Source organism: Protobothrops mucrosquamatus, unplaced genomic scaffold, assembly GCF_001527695.2.
Source record: "Protobothrops mucrosquamatus isolate PMUCROS unplaced genomic scaffold, P.Mucros_1.0 scaffold25, whole genome shotgun sequence".
Lineage (NCBI taxonomy): Eukaryota > Metazoa > Chordata > Lepidosauria > Squamata > Viperidae > Protobothrops > Protobothrops mucrosquamatus.
The window spans coordinates 630,693-645,620 of record NW_015386410.1 but is presented as its reverse complement, the minus strand read 5'-3'; the positions used below and the strand labels follow the sequence as shown (position 1 = coordinate 645,620).

Genomic DNA, 14,928 nt, shown 5'->3' with positions numbered 1-14,928 from the left:
TCAACTTATTATTATTATTATTATTATTATTATTATTATTATTATTATTATTATTATTATTATTACTACTACTACTACTACTACTACTACTACTACTACTACTACTACTACTACTACTACTACTACTACTATAAAAGCACAGTCCATTGTCAAATTATCTATTTTTTAAAAAAAGAATTACCGTATCTTCCCAAAGAGAGAAAACCGGTGGGATTTCCTCCCTTAGCACTATAAAAATCTTGGGATTCAAAAAACGCACTAAGGCAACATGCTGAACCACAAAGCACTACTCAGTGCAGAACTGCCTAGCCCAGGGGTCATGCAAACTCAACCAATCGTGTGCAGTTGCTAGTGCTCAACTTAAATGCCCCAATCCCTGAGCGTTCGTACACTTAAAGCACCCCATTATCACAGGCAAAAATCTTGAGTCTTCTTTTGGGCAAAAGGCTGGCAAACCCAAGTAAAAATCACACAGATTTCAGAAAGGGATCTTTCATGCTAGTAGGGAGGAAAATGTAACCTTGAAAACTGTACATTTCCATTTGGCCCTGCAAGGAGTTAATTAAATGGAATCATTTCTTTTCCAGAGCTTTCATATCTAAACCAGGTAGCCCAGTGGTGGGATTCAAATATGTAAACAACCGGTTCTCTGTGTGGATGCTGCTTCCGGAAGTCTATTCTGGGCCTGGGCAACAAAAGATTAGCTACCGGTTCTGCCAAACTGATGCAAACCAGTTGAATCCCACCACTGAGGTGATGTCTTCTCACCTAAACTGCACCCTTCCCAGTTTCTCACGCTGCTCTGCTCCATTTCTCACTTTCTGCAGGAGTTTGTCATCCACGTGATGACACGTCGCCGCCACATCTTTGGACGCCCCGAACGTCGCCCAGCTCCAGACCAATCGAGCTTTGTGGACACCTTCCTGAATGCCCCCGACATCTTGCCGCGGCACTGCTGTGTGGTATCCTCGGTGCCCCCCGCCGATCCCAGCCAGCCCCGGAGTTCAGCCATGGTGCGGCCTTTCCGGGGAGCCTCTATCACCCACAATGGTGCCCCACTCCATCGCCAGGTGGAGTTGGCTCCTGGAGACTTGCTTGGCATGGGGCAGTACTTCCTCTTCATGTACAAAGATCCACGAGCTGCCACTGCTCCTCCGGCTTGGCTGCCCAAAGCCTGGGTGTCTCCAGGGCTGGTGGGGGCCTTGGCTTGCCAGGCCTGTGGCCGGTCCCTGCAGGAGCGGCAGGAGGCATTCCGGGCCTATCTCAAGAGCCGAGAACCTCAGCTCCGCTACCGCCCCCAGGAACAGGAGGCGCTTTTGGCTGAGATTGTGCGGCTGCAGGAAACATCCACTTGCAGGCTGGGACCTGCCTTCCTCTTTGGGCTCTGCCTGGAGCATGCTGCTCGGGAGCTGGAGCCAGGGCATCTGCCCAGGTTGATAGCCAGGATCGCTCAGCTGGTGAAGGAAGCTGTTTGGGTAAAGGGTTTTCTATTTCTTTGCTTGGGTCCTATCATGCCCCATATCAGGGGCCTTCAAACTTGATCCTTTTATGACTTGTGGACTTCAACATGTGCCTGGCTGAGGAATTCTGGGAGTTGAAGTCCACAAGTCACAAAAGGGCCAAGTTTGAAGACCCCTGCCCTATATCCTTGATGAAAAAGGATAGTCCTTTATTTCGGAAAGCTGTCCTTTAGATTTATTTAATTGCAGCTGGTCCTCAACTTATGACCAGTCGCTTAGCGACCATTGGAAGTTATGACCAACCAGGAAAAAGAGGACTTATGACCTTGATTCAAAGTTATGACAGTTGGGTCACCTCTGTGGTCACATAGTCTTCGGGCACCTGGAAACCCAGCTGTATTTACGGCCGTTTGCAGCATCCCACCAGCAATGTGACCACATTTCACAATGGTTTTGCCCAAAGTTATCATTTATGGCTCTTGCACCCATACTGACCCCTTGGTTTGCTTAACGACTGCAGTATTTGTTTAATGACTGCGGGTTCGCTTAATAACCGTGGTGATTCCACTTCAAAACCATGGCAAAAAACCGTGTTAAATCATCATTATGGTGCTAACATGAGGGCTCTCTCTCAGAGCAAATTCCACTCCCTACTAGCACTGATGGCGTTACCTAATTTGGTCATGAAACATCTGCAAGAAAACAGCCAAGCTCAGAGAGTGCCAAGGACTCCTCATTTCAACCCTGAGCTGCAAATAGTCTCCTCAGAAGTACAAGCCCCCCCCCTTTTCTTTTCTCTATTCTGAATCTCATTAATTCAAATCCACATAGTCTGTGTCATGTTATATCCATTGTTATATGGCTATGACATTCTGTCATGGAATGGAAGACAGCATGACTAGTTTCCTTCAAAAAAAGGAAATACAAGAAAGGAGTACTGTAAGAAAACTGGTTTTCAATGATTAATTGCAAGATGCTGTTTTTCTGGCGCCACACAAAAAGTAAAAATGAATCCGTGTTCTTCTTTCTTTCTTGCTTTCGACTATTTTCTAAAAATAATCAGAAGAGAAACCAAATCGTATGAATGTAAAATAAAATCTTTACATCCATAGCTGAGTCGAATTACACAGGGGTAGAACCTATAGGGGAAAACTCCATGTCTGACCTCCATATTTGATCTCTTTAAATGAAGTAAGTATAACAAATACTTTTCCCCCCATTGATCCTCCAGTAACTGTAGAAGTCTTTCTGACTATCAGGTATGGAAAGGGTTTGAGACCAAGAATGTGGTCCTCCCTAAATAATTTCATTTTCTCCATATTCTTCTTCCTAGGGCAAGATCAAAGAAATCAGAGATCGACAACCAGAAAAGTAAGTAAATTAATAATCTCTAGAAGACTATGTTTTCCAAGGCAAGTCATAATATTAGGCTTGGTCAGTACTGTAGTTTGTTTTGAGCTACATGTTGAGTGATTTGGGAGGTACAACAGAGAAGCCTCTAGTCATTTCCTTTTATTGGGGAGCTGAGCTTTGGGTTCCTAGCAGCTTAAATTTGTTTGCACCCCTTGAGAGCAATGAAAAATGCTGCTTTATCATTCCTGGAGAGTAAGGTTCATCTGCTCATCCAGTCAAGGTCTATTTGTGGAATATTAGGAAGATCTTACTGTTAGTTTGAGATGGCCAAAGTGGCTTGGGCATCACTCCAAGCTATTGGGAAATGTTCTCATTTCAAAATAATGACCTTAAACACTTCAACAAGTTTGTGCCTGAAGATATGTCTATGGCCCAAGAGCATAATAATCACTTTCAGTTCACTAAAGTTAGCCTCCCCTCCAGATTTATTGAAATAATATCTTTCAGAATTCCTAGCTTTGTGAAGGATACAGGATAACAGAAGCTGATTTAGCTGATGTGTTGATCCAGACCAGGGGTAGGGAACCTTGGCTCTTTTATGACTTGTGGACTTTAACTCCCAGAATGCCCGAGTCAGCAAGGCTGGTTCAGGAATTCTGGGTATTGAAGCCCACAAGTCATAAAAGAGCCAAGGTTCCCTACGCCTGATCTAGACCAATGGTCCTCAACCTTCATAATTTTAAGATGTGTGGACTTAAACTGTGTGACTGGTTGGAAAATTCTGAGAGTTGAAGTCCACACATCTTAAAGTTGCTAGGGTTGAGGAACACTAATCTAGACATTTTTCTACCTCTGTTGAAGTGACAGACTTTCTAAACTTGAGCAAGCTCAGCAATCAAGTTCAGTTTGCTTGCTCAGCCTTCTGGGATGCTGTGATGCAATTTAACCTTCTCCATCTTCAGACATCTAGATAGATGGAGGTAACTCCTACCAGTTCCAGCCAGCACTGACATTTTGGCACGTTAACTGGAGATTATGAGAACTGACCTTTAAGTTGGGGGAGGTCAATAATAAATACTTTTCTTTGTTTTAAAAAAAATACAAGTTGGGTTAACAGTAAATGCAGAAATGTTGAGATAAACAATAAATTGTTTTCCAGGTCAACAAGACACCTTTGTATGGTTTTGTTTTTCCCATTTGTGAATAATTTAGTTTAGGGGTGTCCAACCTGACAATTTTAAGACCTGTGGACTTCAACTGCTGGCTGAGGAATTCTGGGAGTTGAAGTTTGCATGTGTTAAAGTTGCCAAGGTTAGATACCCCTGATTTATTTCTTCCCATCCTTCTGTTGTTTAGTTTCTCCCCTACTTGTAAAAAATAGTTTCTCCCATTTAGCTTAGACAACTTTCACACAATCTTCACTTAAACCATTTTCAAATCAATAGCATTTCCAGGTCATACATAACAAATACCAAGAGACAACAGGCTTTGTAGAGATCAGTAGTTGTATATGGTTTTTCCCCTTAAGAAAACAAAATTGCATTATCTATCTGCTCCAGCACTGGAGGGGAGAAATTACAGGAATTAGAGAAGAATGGAACCTTTTTGATACACAATATTACTGAACAAAGCTATAAAATCACAGCATATCTAAGATCATTCTTGTGACAAACAATTTCAGAAGAACAATTGCACATTGGCTGTGCTGAATATGTGCTGCCCAGATAAGCTATACAAAATATCCAGAACTTCTCAAAGAATGCAACAAAAAGGCCTTATTGTGTGGTAGCAATATGAAAGGAAAGTGTGAAAGGCAAATTGCAACCGCACAAGTGGAAACCACACACCTCTGTCCTCTGGAAGAAAAGTTCACAATCATCAAAAAAGGCTGAACTTGGCGTGAACTCTGAAAATGTGTAGAATGGCTTGAATGCAAAATATCCAGTCCAGTTGTTGTTTTAATATCCCTGCCAAAACTCAGCTGCCTCTTGCTGGCAGGTGAGAACTTCTTCAATCTCCCCCACCCCTTGACGCTAATCTCTGTCACTCTGGTGTTCCTTGCAGCCAGCAAGACAAAGGAGAAGCAGGAAACCTCAGCATTGAGGAAGTGGCAGCTGACCTGCGCCCCCTCATGCTGTGGATGGCTAATTCGATGGAGCTACTCAACTTAGTGCAAAAAAGAGTCCTAGACATTGAGAAAGATCTGGATTTGGAAGGTGAGCCAAGAATCTTCTTTTTTTTCTAGTAGTCAAGGAAAGATTGAAGGACAGGCCAACTGTTTTTTCAAAGACTCATCCCAGAACAGAGGGGTCAAGGAAATAGGACTTCCTGATTTCTCCAAGACAAATATTATTGACTCAAAGATAATTGCGAGGTCATAGAACGGGGGCTGAGAGCTACCGCTTTCTCTAGAAAAGGCGCTCAACAAAGGGAATCATAGCTTCTGCATACGTAGCCCAGAATTTTAAGGACATTCTACCAAACTGATACAGCTTGATATCAGTTGAGTACACATAGCTTTCCCCAAAGAATCTATTACACCTTGCGGTGCAATTTGAAAATGTTCCATACATTCCTAGTTTCCATTGCAGAACAACTCTTGGTAGAGCTATTGCCTCTCTGTAATATTACGCAATGTTCTCAAACCCACTGCAGGAGTTTCACACAATGCATTGCTCTCCAGTGACCTGGAGACCTGTGATGAAGCCATGGCTGTCTTAGATGAAGTCATCATGTCCACATTCCAGCAATCTGTGTACTACCTCACTAAGGTGAGCAAGCAGTCCGCAAGGATCAAGCCTGACCTTCTGACCCTTCCCTTTTTCTAGTAGTCTCAGTGTCTAATTCTTTCCTCATCCCGCAGACTCTATACTCAGCCCTTCCTGTCTTGCTAGACAGTAACCCCTTCACAGCCACCACTGACCTGTCGCATGTGCCTGAGCTGAGCAACATGCCGGAGGGAATCCAAGGGACCCTGGCCATCTACCAGGCAACACTGGAACTCACCCGTGACTGTGACTTGCACCCTGACCTTGTTTCGCAGACCTTTGGATACCTCTTCTTCTTCTCCAATGCTTCGCTCTTCAACACCATCATGGAAAGAGGTGGGGCAGGAACAATATGCAGACGTTTTCTGGGGGAAGGGGGGAAGGGGACACCAATTCGAAAGAATTGAAGGTGGATAAGCAGAAAAAAAATACTTCAGTATTTTGTGGAAGAAAACTAGATAATAATAATAATAATAGTAGTAGTAGTAGTAGTAGTAGTAGTAGTAATAATAATAATAATAATAATAATAATAATAATAATAATAATAATAATAATAATAATAATAATTGGAAGGGACCTTGCAGGTCATCGAGTCCAACCCCCTGCTCAGGCAGGAAACCCTATACCATTTCAGACAAATGGCTGTCCAGTCTCTTCTTAAAAACTTCCAGTGTTGGAGCATTCACCGCTTCTGGAGGCAGGTTGTTCCACTGGTTAATTGTTCTAACTGTCAGGAAGTTTCTCCTTAGTTCTAGGTTGCTTCTCTCCTTGATTAGTTTCCACCCATTGCTTCTTGTCCTGCCTTCAGGCGCTTTGGAAAATAGCTTGACTCCCTCTTCTTTGTGGCAGCCCCTGAGATATTGGAACACTGCTATCATGTCCCCCCTCGTCCTTCTCTTCGTTAAATTAGACATACCCAATTCCAGCAACCATTCCTTATATGCTTTAGCCTCCAGTCCCCTAATCATCTTTGTTGCTCTTCTCTGTACTCTTTCTAGAGTCTCAGCATCTTTTTTGCATCATGGTGACCAAAACTGGATGCAGATAGGTTCACTTCCATAACATAGGGCTAGGCGGTACTTCGCATCTGAAGACAAACAGATGCACCCGTCTGCATTTCCCTCCTAAAAACCCTCCTGGGTTTTTGCACTGCGTAAGAGGAAGAACTCTGCCTCAAGTAAATTGTCATTTAACTTTCTGCTTGGGAGAGAGAAAGCAGCAAAGATAGAGGAAGACGATTGGTTTATTCGTAGAAAAGCTTTTGATGTTGAACATAGAAGCCAAAACTACCCTAAGGCTTCATGTAAAAAGGGCAATTTTTGAACACTAAAACAGGTCGCATTTCTTGTGCTTGCAAACAGTTTAAGACGTACAGGGTAGCAAAGGATGACACAACTGGAAATATCAGGACATTTTTGATGGCTGAAAATGGTGGAGCAAGTGGAAGAAAAGGATGACCAAAACAAGAGGGTTTTTTTGGTTAGGAGAGGGAATTTACAGAAAGTGTTCATCTGGCTTTTGTGCATTGGAAGGAAAGGAATCAAGTAAGAGTGTAAGAAACTAGAAACTTGTAAGAATTAGGAGCCTGAGGGTTCTGTGAAGGAAATGGACCATGATAAACTAACCAGATGGGCTGTGTCTGCCGGTCCCAAGGCCCCAGATTTGCATTAGTCAGTCTCACCATGCTCTGCAACTACCAGGCCTTCAGTTGAACTGTTAAGCACCGCATGTCAAATGATTTCAGGAATTTATAATTGTTTTTGAGGTGCTTTTTAAAAAAATTGCTAATGTAGAGGAGAGGGAGAGGGAGAAAGAAAGAAAGAAAGAAAGAAAGAAAGAAAGAAAGAAAGAAAGAAAGAAAGAAAGAAAGAAAGAAAGAAAGAAAGAAAGAAAGAAAGAAAGAAAGAAAGAAAGAAAGAAAGAAAGAATTTGGATTTTGAGTGAATATTTTAGGCAGTGAAGGATTTTTGCTTGTATTAACGAGACCAAATGAAGCAAGAACCCCTTTCTGTCTTCAGGGAGATGTGAGAAAGCCAGAACTCTTCCACTTCTGTTTTTTTGCTCCTGAGCAGTGAAAAGAAATAATCCCATTCCGCCTCTCCCTGCTACCCAGCTCCCCCTCCACCACCCCTGCAGCTGCTGTTTCCTCCTATTTTTTCTTCTGGTCTCTGGTGGAAGCCGGCTATTTCCTGCCTGTCCCAAAGTTCAGGGCTGCCCTCGGACGCAGCAGGAAACAAGCCTGCTTCCAGGGGCGGCTCCCTCCTCCAGACGTGGTGGGGGTGGGGTACGCTGGCGCTAAGCTACTTGGCAGGAAAGCCAGGGGTGTCAGCCAGGCTTACCACCTCTTCCTCCTTGCCTCCCACCCCCCACCCCCTATTTCCAGGTGGCTCCCAGTCTCTCTTCCAGTGGGCCAAGGCGGTGCAGATCCGAACCAACCTGGACCTCGTCCTGGACTGGCTGCAAGGAGTTGGCCTGGGGGACATCGCCACAGAATTCTTCCGCAAGCTCAGCAACACAGCCAACCTGTTGTGCGTGCCCAAAAGCAGCTTGCTTCAGGTGAAGGAGCCGATTCACACCCCCCCTCCCCTCCCCAAATGGGCTTGAGGGGCAGCAACTCACCTCCAGGTCTTTGTTCACATTCAGGGCCAGTTCTGATGTGGGGCCAGATCACTACATGTGGTTCCCGGCTTATCACCATTTAGTGACCATTCAAAGTCACAACGGTGCTGAAAAAAGCTATTTACAACTGATCCTCACACTTACGACCTTCATAGCGTTTCCCCCACATGATTAATATTTGGCTGCTTGGCAAATGGCATGTATTTATGACAGCTGAAGCATTCCAGGGTCGTGTGATGGACATTTGTCTTTCCCAGCCTGCTTCTGACAAGCAAATTCAGTGTGGGAAGCCAGATTTGCTTAACAACTATGTGATTCATTTAACAACTGCAGCAAAAAAGGTCATAAAAGTGGACCTAACTCACTTAACAGTCATCCTACTTAGCACCAGAAGACTTATGACCAAACTGGGGTCATAAATCAAGAACCATCTGTAGGACTACTTACTATCAGGTCCTGATAGTCTTTTATGTAAGATCCGATACCTCTAAAGAAAATATGCCAGAGAATATTAAATTACAAGTGTTTTTGCCCCACTTTATATGCAAATACAGCAGCCAAGGACTTAACCAACACAGCAGTGTTTTTCTGCAGTTCTACCGAAGTCCGTCCTGAGAATCTCCATTTTCTTCAATACGTATTTCTACATATTGAAGACAAATCCAAAAAACTGTCACAGTAGTAACAACTTCAGATCTGTGTGGGATTGTTCTCTCCCTGAGTCTAGCAGGACAGGGTGTCCTGATTAATAAGTAGTAAATACTAAAATAGGTGTCACTTATTTTTCTGAACCCATTCTTTAGTAACACTATCCCTCTATGTGTAGAGCTTACACTAGGAGACCAAATAAATCGATCACTTTGTTTTTAATGTCATGTAATCAGTAACTTCAGTTGGTTACAACCTTTTTGGTCAACATCTGTGTTTTAAAAAATAGTGCTCCTGCCAATATTTAGTATCAATGATAAAGGAAATGGGCCTTCCCCCTCCCCAAGCTGTTTTTATTCATAAACAAATTCAATCTATGAATCAATAACATCAAACTATTGACCAGCTATTTCTTTAAAAAATGTGGGTGGGGGGGATAATTCTGCCTTCTTCCTCTGAAACAATGCTGTATTAGGGGTGTTGGATACAACTAAACATTCTATTGAGAACAAGTCAGGTTTAGAGGACTGCTATAAGGGCCATTACAATTTTTTAAAATATGTTGTGTTCTATCAATATACAGGCATCCTGGTCCCGCCTAAGAAACGATTATCCAGCGCTAACACCAGCCCAGCTCCAACATGTGCTCAGAAATTACCAGCTGGGGCCAGGCCGTGCATCTCCTGAATGCTGGAACCCACCTGACAAGGAGAGAGACGAGATGGCACAAAGTACATGAGCATTTTAGTGTCAAGTCTATAAGTTATTTGCCTATTTTTGGAGACTTAACAGGGGTTTCTCTGGCCTTTATCCCATATGTCAGTGGTGGCGAACCTATGGCACGGGTGCCAGAGGCGGCACTCAGAGCCCTCTCTGTGGGCATGTGCGCCGTCGCCCCAGTCTTAGGCCTTCAGCTGGGTTTTATAAAACCTTTTCACTTTAGGCCTCTGCCGCCGTGTGCAAAAAAAAAAAAGGTTCAATCAATCAGTCAATTTCAATTTTTGCGGAGAAAAAAAAGATCTTGCAAAGTTGGAATTGATTGATTGAACTTTTTAGTCCCACCCAGTCTGCCATTACCACCGCAGCCACGCCCATCCAATGGGCCACACCCACCCAGTGGGCCACGCCCAGCCAATGGGCCACACCCACCCAACAATGCATAAGTGGGTTTTGGGTTGCAGTTTGGGCACTTGGTCTCTAAAAGGTTTGCCATCACTGCCATATGTTCTTAACCAGGACAAGATCACACCCCAATGAGATCAATTTTCCCCCTTAATCTCATGGCATTTCCTTATTCTTACCCCCAGTCCATAAGTAAAGCAGCTGAAATCACCATTATAAAGTCCCAGTATAAAAATAATATTTTCTTCCTTAAGCCCCTGCTACCTCCACACAGCCTCAAAGTCTATAAAATCTGTCATCCATTCTCTTAGAGGTGGCCGATTCTAAATACGATCAAAGGCGTGTTTTGGGAACGCTGGGAGGCACACGCTGATTCCTCTCCCAGCCTTTACCTTCTTCATTAGTGCTTTGTTTTCTGAGCTCCTTTCAGTCCTGCCACGTCTCTCTTTCCCTGCTTTTGACATCATCATCATCTTTTCTTCAAGCTTCTACCAAGGCAGAGGAGAGCAGAGTGGAGCTTCGGTATTTTATCTTGGGAGGAAGACAGTCTATTTTTCATTATTCATCTAGAACAGTACATGGAAATGTATCTTTTCGTTCAGATGTGGCACCCCCATTATTTTCCTGCTGTAACTGGAAAATATGGAGAGAACCTGAGCTGACTATTGCCCAGCTTTCAAATATTTGTCTGTTTTAAGCATTTCCCAGCCCTTGTAGCTGAAGGAGGAAACCTGCTTGCTCAGCAATGTGGTAATTTCAGATCCCCTTTGTAAAACTTAGCTAGTTATACTAACAAGGCCTGGCCTGCCTCCCTTCTCTCCAGGACTATTTCTGCCCCATGTATATCTTAATTTATTATTAAATTTATATCCCCCCCCCCATCTCACTATCCAAAGCAACTGGACGGCTTACAATGCAGCAAAAATATAAATATAAAAACAAATTTTGCGACCCTGTAATCCCTTGATTCAGGGTGGAGTCGGGGTGACTGAATGGAGCTGAGTGTTTACTGGCTGGATGTCCTTCCTGACACCTATGCCACGTTCTCAACAGGTGTTTTCTCTTTACACCCTGATAGAGAAACATCTGTCACTGCCTAGGACTGAACTTTCAACCTTCCAAGTGAGAGGCGAGCATCTTCACCTCTAGACCGCTGCATATAAAAAAATATGTTTTTATATAAATATAAAAACAATTACAAATATAAAAAAATTAAAATTCCAAGAGCAGCCTTTCCACGTGTCAGACTATTCATCTTAGAGATGCTCAGCTAGGGTGTTAGGAAAGAGGTAAACCAACCAAGGTAGGGTGGCTAAAGCCAGGCCCACGCTCTTCTTTGATGGTAGATGTTTTCTCTGCTGGTTGAAAGAAGCCATCAGCAAACCTGGAGGGGAAAATAATCCTTTCCTATGAGAAGCACACTCTGTAATGAGGACAGCACCATTCATCAATGACTAGGAACAGGACAGGAACTGGCAATGGGACTAACAAACGTTATGCTGGCTCAGATTCAATCTGACCCAGGATGACAGGGTAGCCCTTGCCAGCTAGCAATTCATCAGGTGAAGCTTTTCTTCGATATCTCTCTTTTCATTCATTTCTAATCTGGATCTCTCCTTTCTCTTCCTCTGGCATTCTTTCACCCCCAAAATATATAAACTGGGATGTGGACATTAAAATCAACCCAGGACAGAGACATGAAAAATGTTAAGAAAAGAAACAGGATAATTCCATTACCTCCAGTGCGAAATCAACCCTCTCAAATTATCATCTCGTCAACACCAATTCAGTCATGGTGCTTCTGTTGGTTTTGGTACAGCAGATCATGACAAAGCCTATAACCAAAGCTGGTGTTGGGTTTAATGTCTTTCCTCTTCCTTTCTTATCTCCTATGCCTTATGTGTAAAACTGGGGTCGAGTGTACAAAATCGAGTCGGGTGTACAAACTCTCCTGCTAATAATATTTGAAAGAAGCTTTGGGGTACTTTTGGGCTAAAGAGTAGGATAATAGTCATGATTTGATGGTTCTCCTCTAGGGAAACCTGTCCATCCACCTGAGGTGTGGTGGTCCAGTGGCTTAATGATGCTGGAAATGGTCTTTGTGCTCCAGCGGTTTGAGTCCTAGTCCTGTGTGGCAGGTGAGCTCCTGTCACTCGCCTCACCTTCTGCCCACCGAGCAGGTCGAAAGCATCTTATATGCGAGTAGATAAAGAGGTACCACTTGGTGGGAAGACGAGCTGGCTCTTTGTGCAGATGGTAAGAACCCTGCTGGTGCTAAACCTTCCCGTTGTGATACCGCTTTGCAAGCTGGGTTTGGTGGAGACAGTTCTGAATGATGCTCCAGGAAAGCTGCTGGTATTTCTTCTCATGCACAATAGCTCGCCCCTCAGGCACATTTTGGAAAGTGCACAAGCATGAACCGAACAGGGCTAGCAATCTTAGGCAGCCAAACTACTATTCTATGCTATTCTCTTGGCTAATGTAACATCGCCATATGCTAAATAGATAACCATCAACTGCTCTCTTTTCATAATCTTTATTTCCCCAGGTGATATATTTGAGAGTTTCACCGACCATCCACCCCTTATTCTTCCATGTGATGGCTTCCGCTTGCGTCTGTCAGAGCCCGTGCTAGATGACACTCTGCATCGTCAGCTGGTGCGCTTGCGCCGTTTTCTTTGGGAGTTGGAGCGTGAATCTCTCCCAGCCAATCAGAGAGCAGTATATGGGCTGGATCCCAGCCAATGAAAAGAGGCACCAATGCCAACATTCAAGATGGTGCTTCGACCTCGAGAAGCTCTTTTCACAACAGACTCTATTGGGTCAGGCTGGATATTAGAAAACCTCGATCCAATTCTGGGAAATGCAGAATCACCTGAAATAGCTCTTATTTCTTTGCAAGCAGAATGGTCTGGGAAGATCAGCGGTTGCCCTGGTATCCAAGGTCAGAAAGAATAAATTCTTTGGCTTCTGTTCCAACTTTGCAGCTATGCCATCTGGTGGCAGGTGCTGACTTCAAGAAACAATCTGGACATGTCTTTGAAAGGGGACCCACCTCAACACTGGGTTATTATTTTGGGCCTCAGGTAATATAGTTTGTAGCAAACTATGTATTCTTTTTTTTTCTTTGCAATAAAATGATTATCTGAAACGAATAAATCACGTATTTTAGGATGGCATAAAGCGACCATGTTATCCAGAAGGCAGAAGTGTAGGAAGCAGGATAACTAGAAAAAGTGTATTCTGGCTACTTCAGGCTCTCTAGGACAGTGTTTCTCAACTTCGGCAACTTTAAGATGTGTGGACTTTAACTCCCAAAATTCCCCTGCCAGCTGAGAGTTAAAGTCCACACGTCTTAAAGTTGCCAAGGTTGAGAAACACTGCCCCAAAGTATGTTGACTTGGGTCTGATGAGGCTGTCTGTACTTAACGTGAGACATTTTGTAAAATGTAAAACATTTAATGTAAAAATTCAGTGTGCTGTTCTTTGATTTCTTTGGTAGAGGTTTGCTATCGCTGGGACGTGCCTCTTTTCCATTGTCCCAGACCACAAGTGTGCTATCTTTGTCAATAGCATCAGTTTCACGGCTGTGCCTGGAATTAATCTCTGAAATCCGAGCTTGGGGAAGACCTATGAGCTCATGCCCCTCCCCTCTCTGGATGTCAAACGAAGCTCCTGGCAAAGCAATCGTAGCAAGCCCTTGGTACGAGTGCTTTGCACCAAGGATATTGCAGCCAAGGCAGGTAATCCAGAACTGTTCGCCACAGACATTATTTATTTTATTATTTTACTTATTTATTTATATCCCGCCTTTACTCTTTTAACAAATAACTCGAGATGGTGAACATATCCAGCACACCTCCTTCCTCCTATTTTCCCAACAACAACAACCACAACCCTGTGAGGTGAGTTGGGCTGAGAGAGAGTGGCTGGCCCAAGGTCACCTCATAGGCTTTCATGCCTATGGCGGGACTAGAACTCATGATTATAGAGAGGGCGATCCAGGTGAAAGAAAAGACCTGGGCCAATTGACCACAAGTAAATCAGGAGTTTTAGCCCTGGATCATGAAGCTCTGGATTCTAATGAAGCAAAGCCACAGGTCTGGCTGCCCAGTCTTGGGGAGAGGGACCATGCCAGGTAACACAGCTCACCCAAAGACAAAGATCATGCATGTTGGAGGGCAGGGGAAAAAACATACACACATTAGCATGCGTGTATCAACAAACCATTTTCCACTCTGAAAGGCAGGTAGTCCTTGACTTACAACCAAAAAGTCGTGACAATTATAAAGCGGGTTACCCACTTGACCAAACTGATTTTTGCAGCGGTTGTTGAGTGAACAGCACAGTTATTAAGCAAACACATTGTTCACTATGGGCCGATTTTGCCGAAAAGTGGAAGTAAATGTTGGTTTTCTGCAAAACCATCCTAAAACAGTCACACGATTGCAGCAGACTGCAAATGGCCGTAAATGAGGGTTGGTTGCTGAGTGCCTGAAATGTAGAAACGTGACTGTGAGGAGAGAACAACCATGGGAACTTTGGAACCAGGTCGTAAGTACCCCCGGAGAGTCTGTCGTAACTTCAAATGGTCCTGGTCCTAAGTCGAGGACTACCTGAAAGAAAGTAAAAGGGCTGGAGTATGTGAATCTCAAGATATACAAAGCAGATTTGTATACCTTTCACCCTTGTCTATATTTTTACTTGGGAATGCATATGTATTTGAGTCCAAAATAGATTAGGAGATGAGAGCCACAGAAAGCAACATTACAGAGACAAAAGAGCCCTTGCTCTCACTACTTACAAACTCTCTCTCTCTCTCTCTCACACACACACACACACACACACGGACACGGACACAGACACGGACACGGACACTTCAGTGTCCCATACAAATGTGGGGGGGGGGTAGAGATGACTTTTTCACACATGGCCAGGAGGGGTCAGTGTTGTTCAT

The 14,928-nt window shown here is 43.7% G+C and overlaps 1 protein-coding gene across 1 annotated transcript in view; it reads left to right on the top strand.

Moving 5' to 3' along the window:
* The window catches only part of RASIP1 (Ras interacting protein 1), a 22,761-nt gene extending 9,673 nt beyond the window's left edge, over positions 1-13,088 (top strand). The window contains exons 5-12 of the mRNA XM_015810948.2: positions 828-1,475; positions 2,794-2,831; positions 4,878-5,029; positions 5,469-5,584; positions 5,677-5,917; positions 7,966-8,138; positions 9,433-9,580; positions 12,520-13,088. Coding sequence (XP_015666434.2) covers positions 828-1,475; positions 2,794-2,831; positions 4,878-5,029; positions 5,469-5,584; positions 5,677-5,917; positions 7,966-8,138; positions 9,433-9,580; positions 12,520-12,719 — 1,716 coding nt within the window. The 3' untranslated portion in view covers positions 12,720-13,088. The remainder of the gene's footprint in view (positions 1-827; positions 1,476-2,793; positions 2,832-4,877; positions 5,030-5,468; positions 5,585-5,676; positions 5,918-7,965; positions 8,139-9,432; positions 9,581-12,519) is intronic.
* The last annotated feature ends 1,840 nt before the right edge of the window (positions 13,089-14,928 follow it).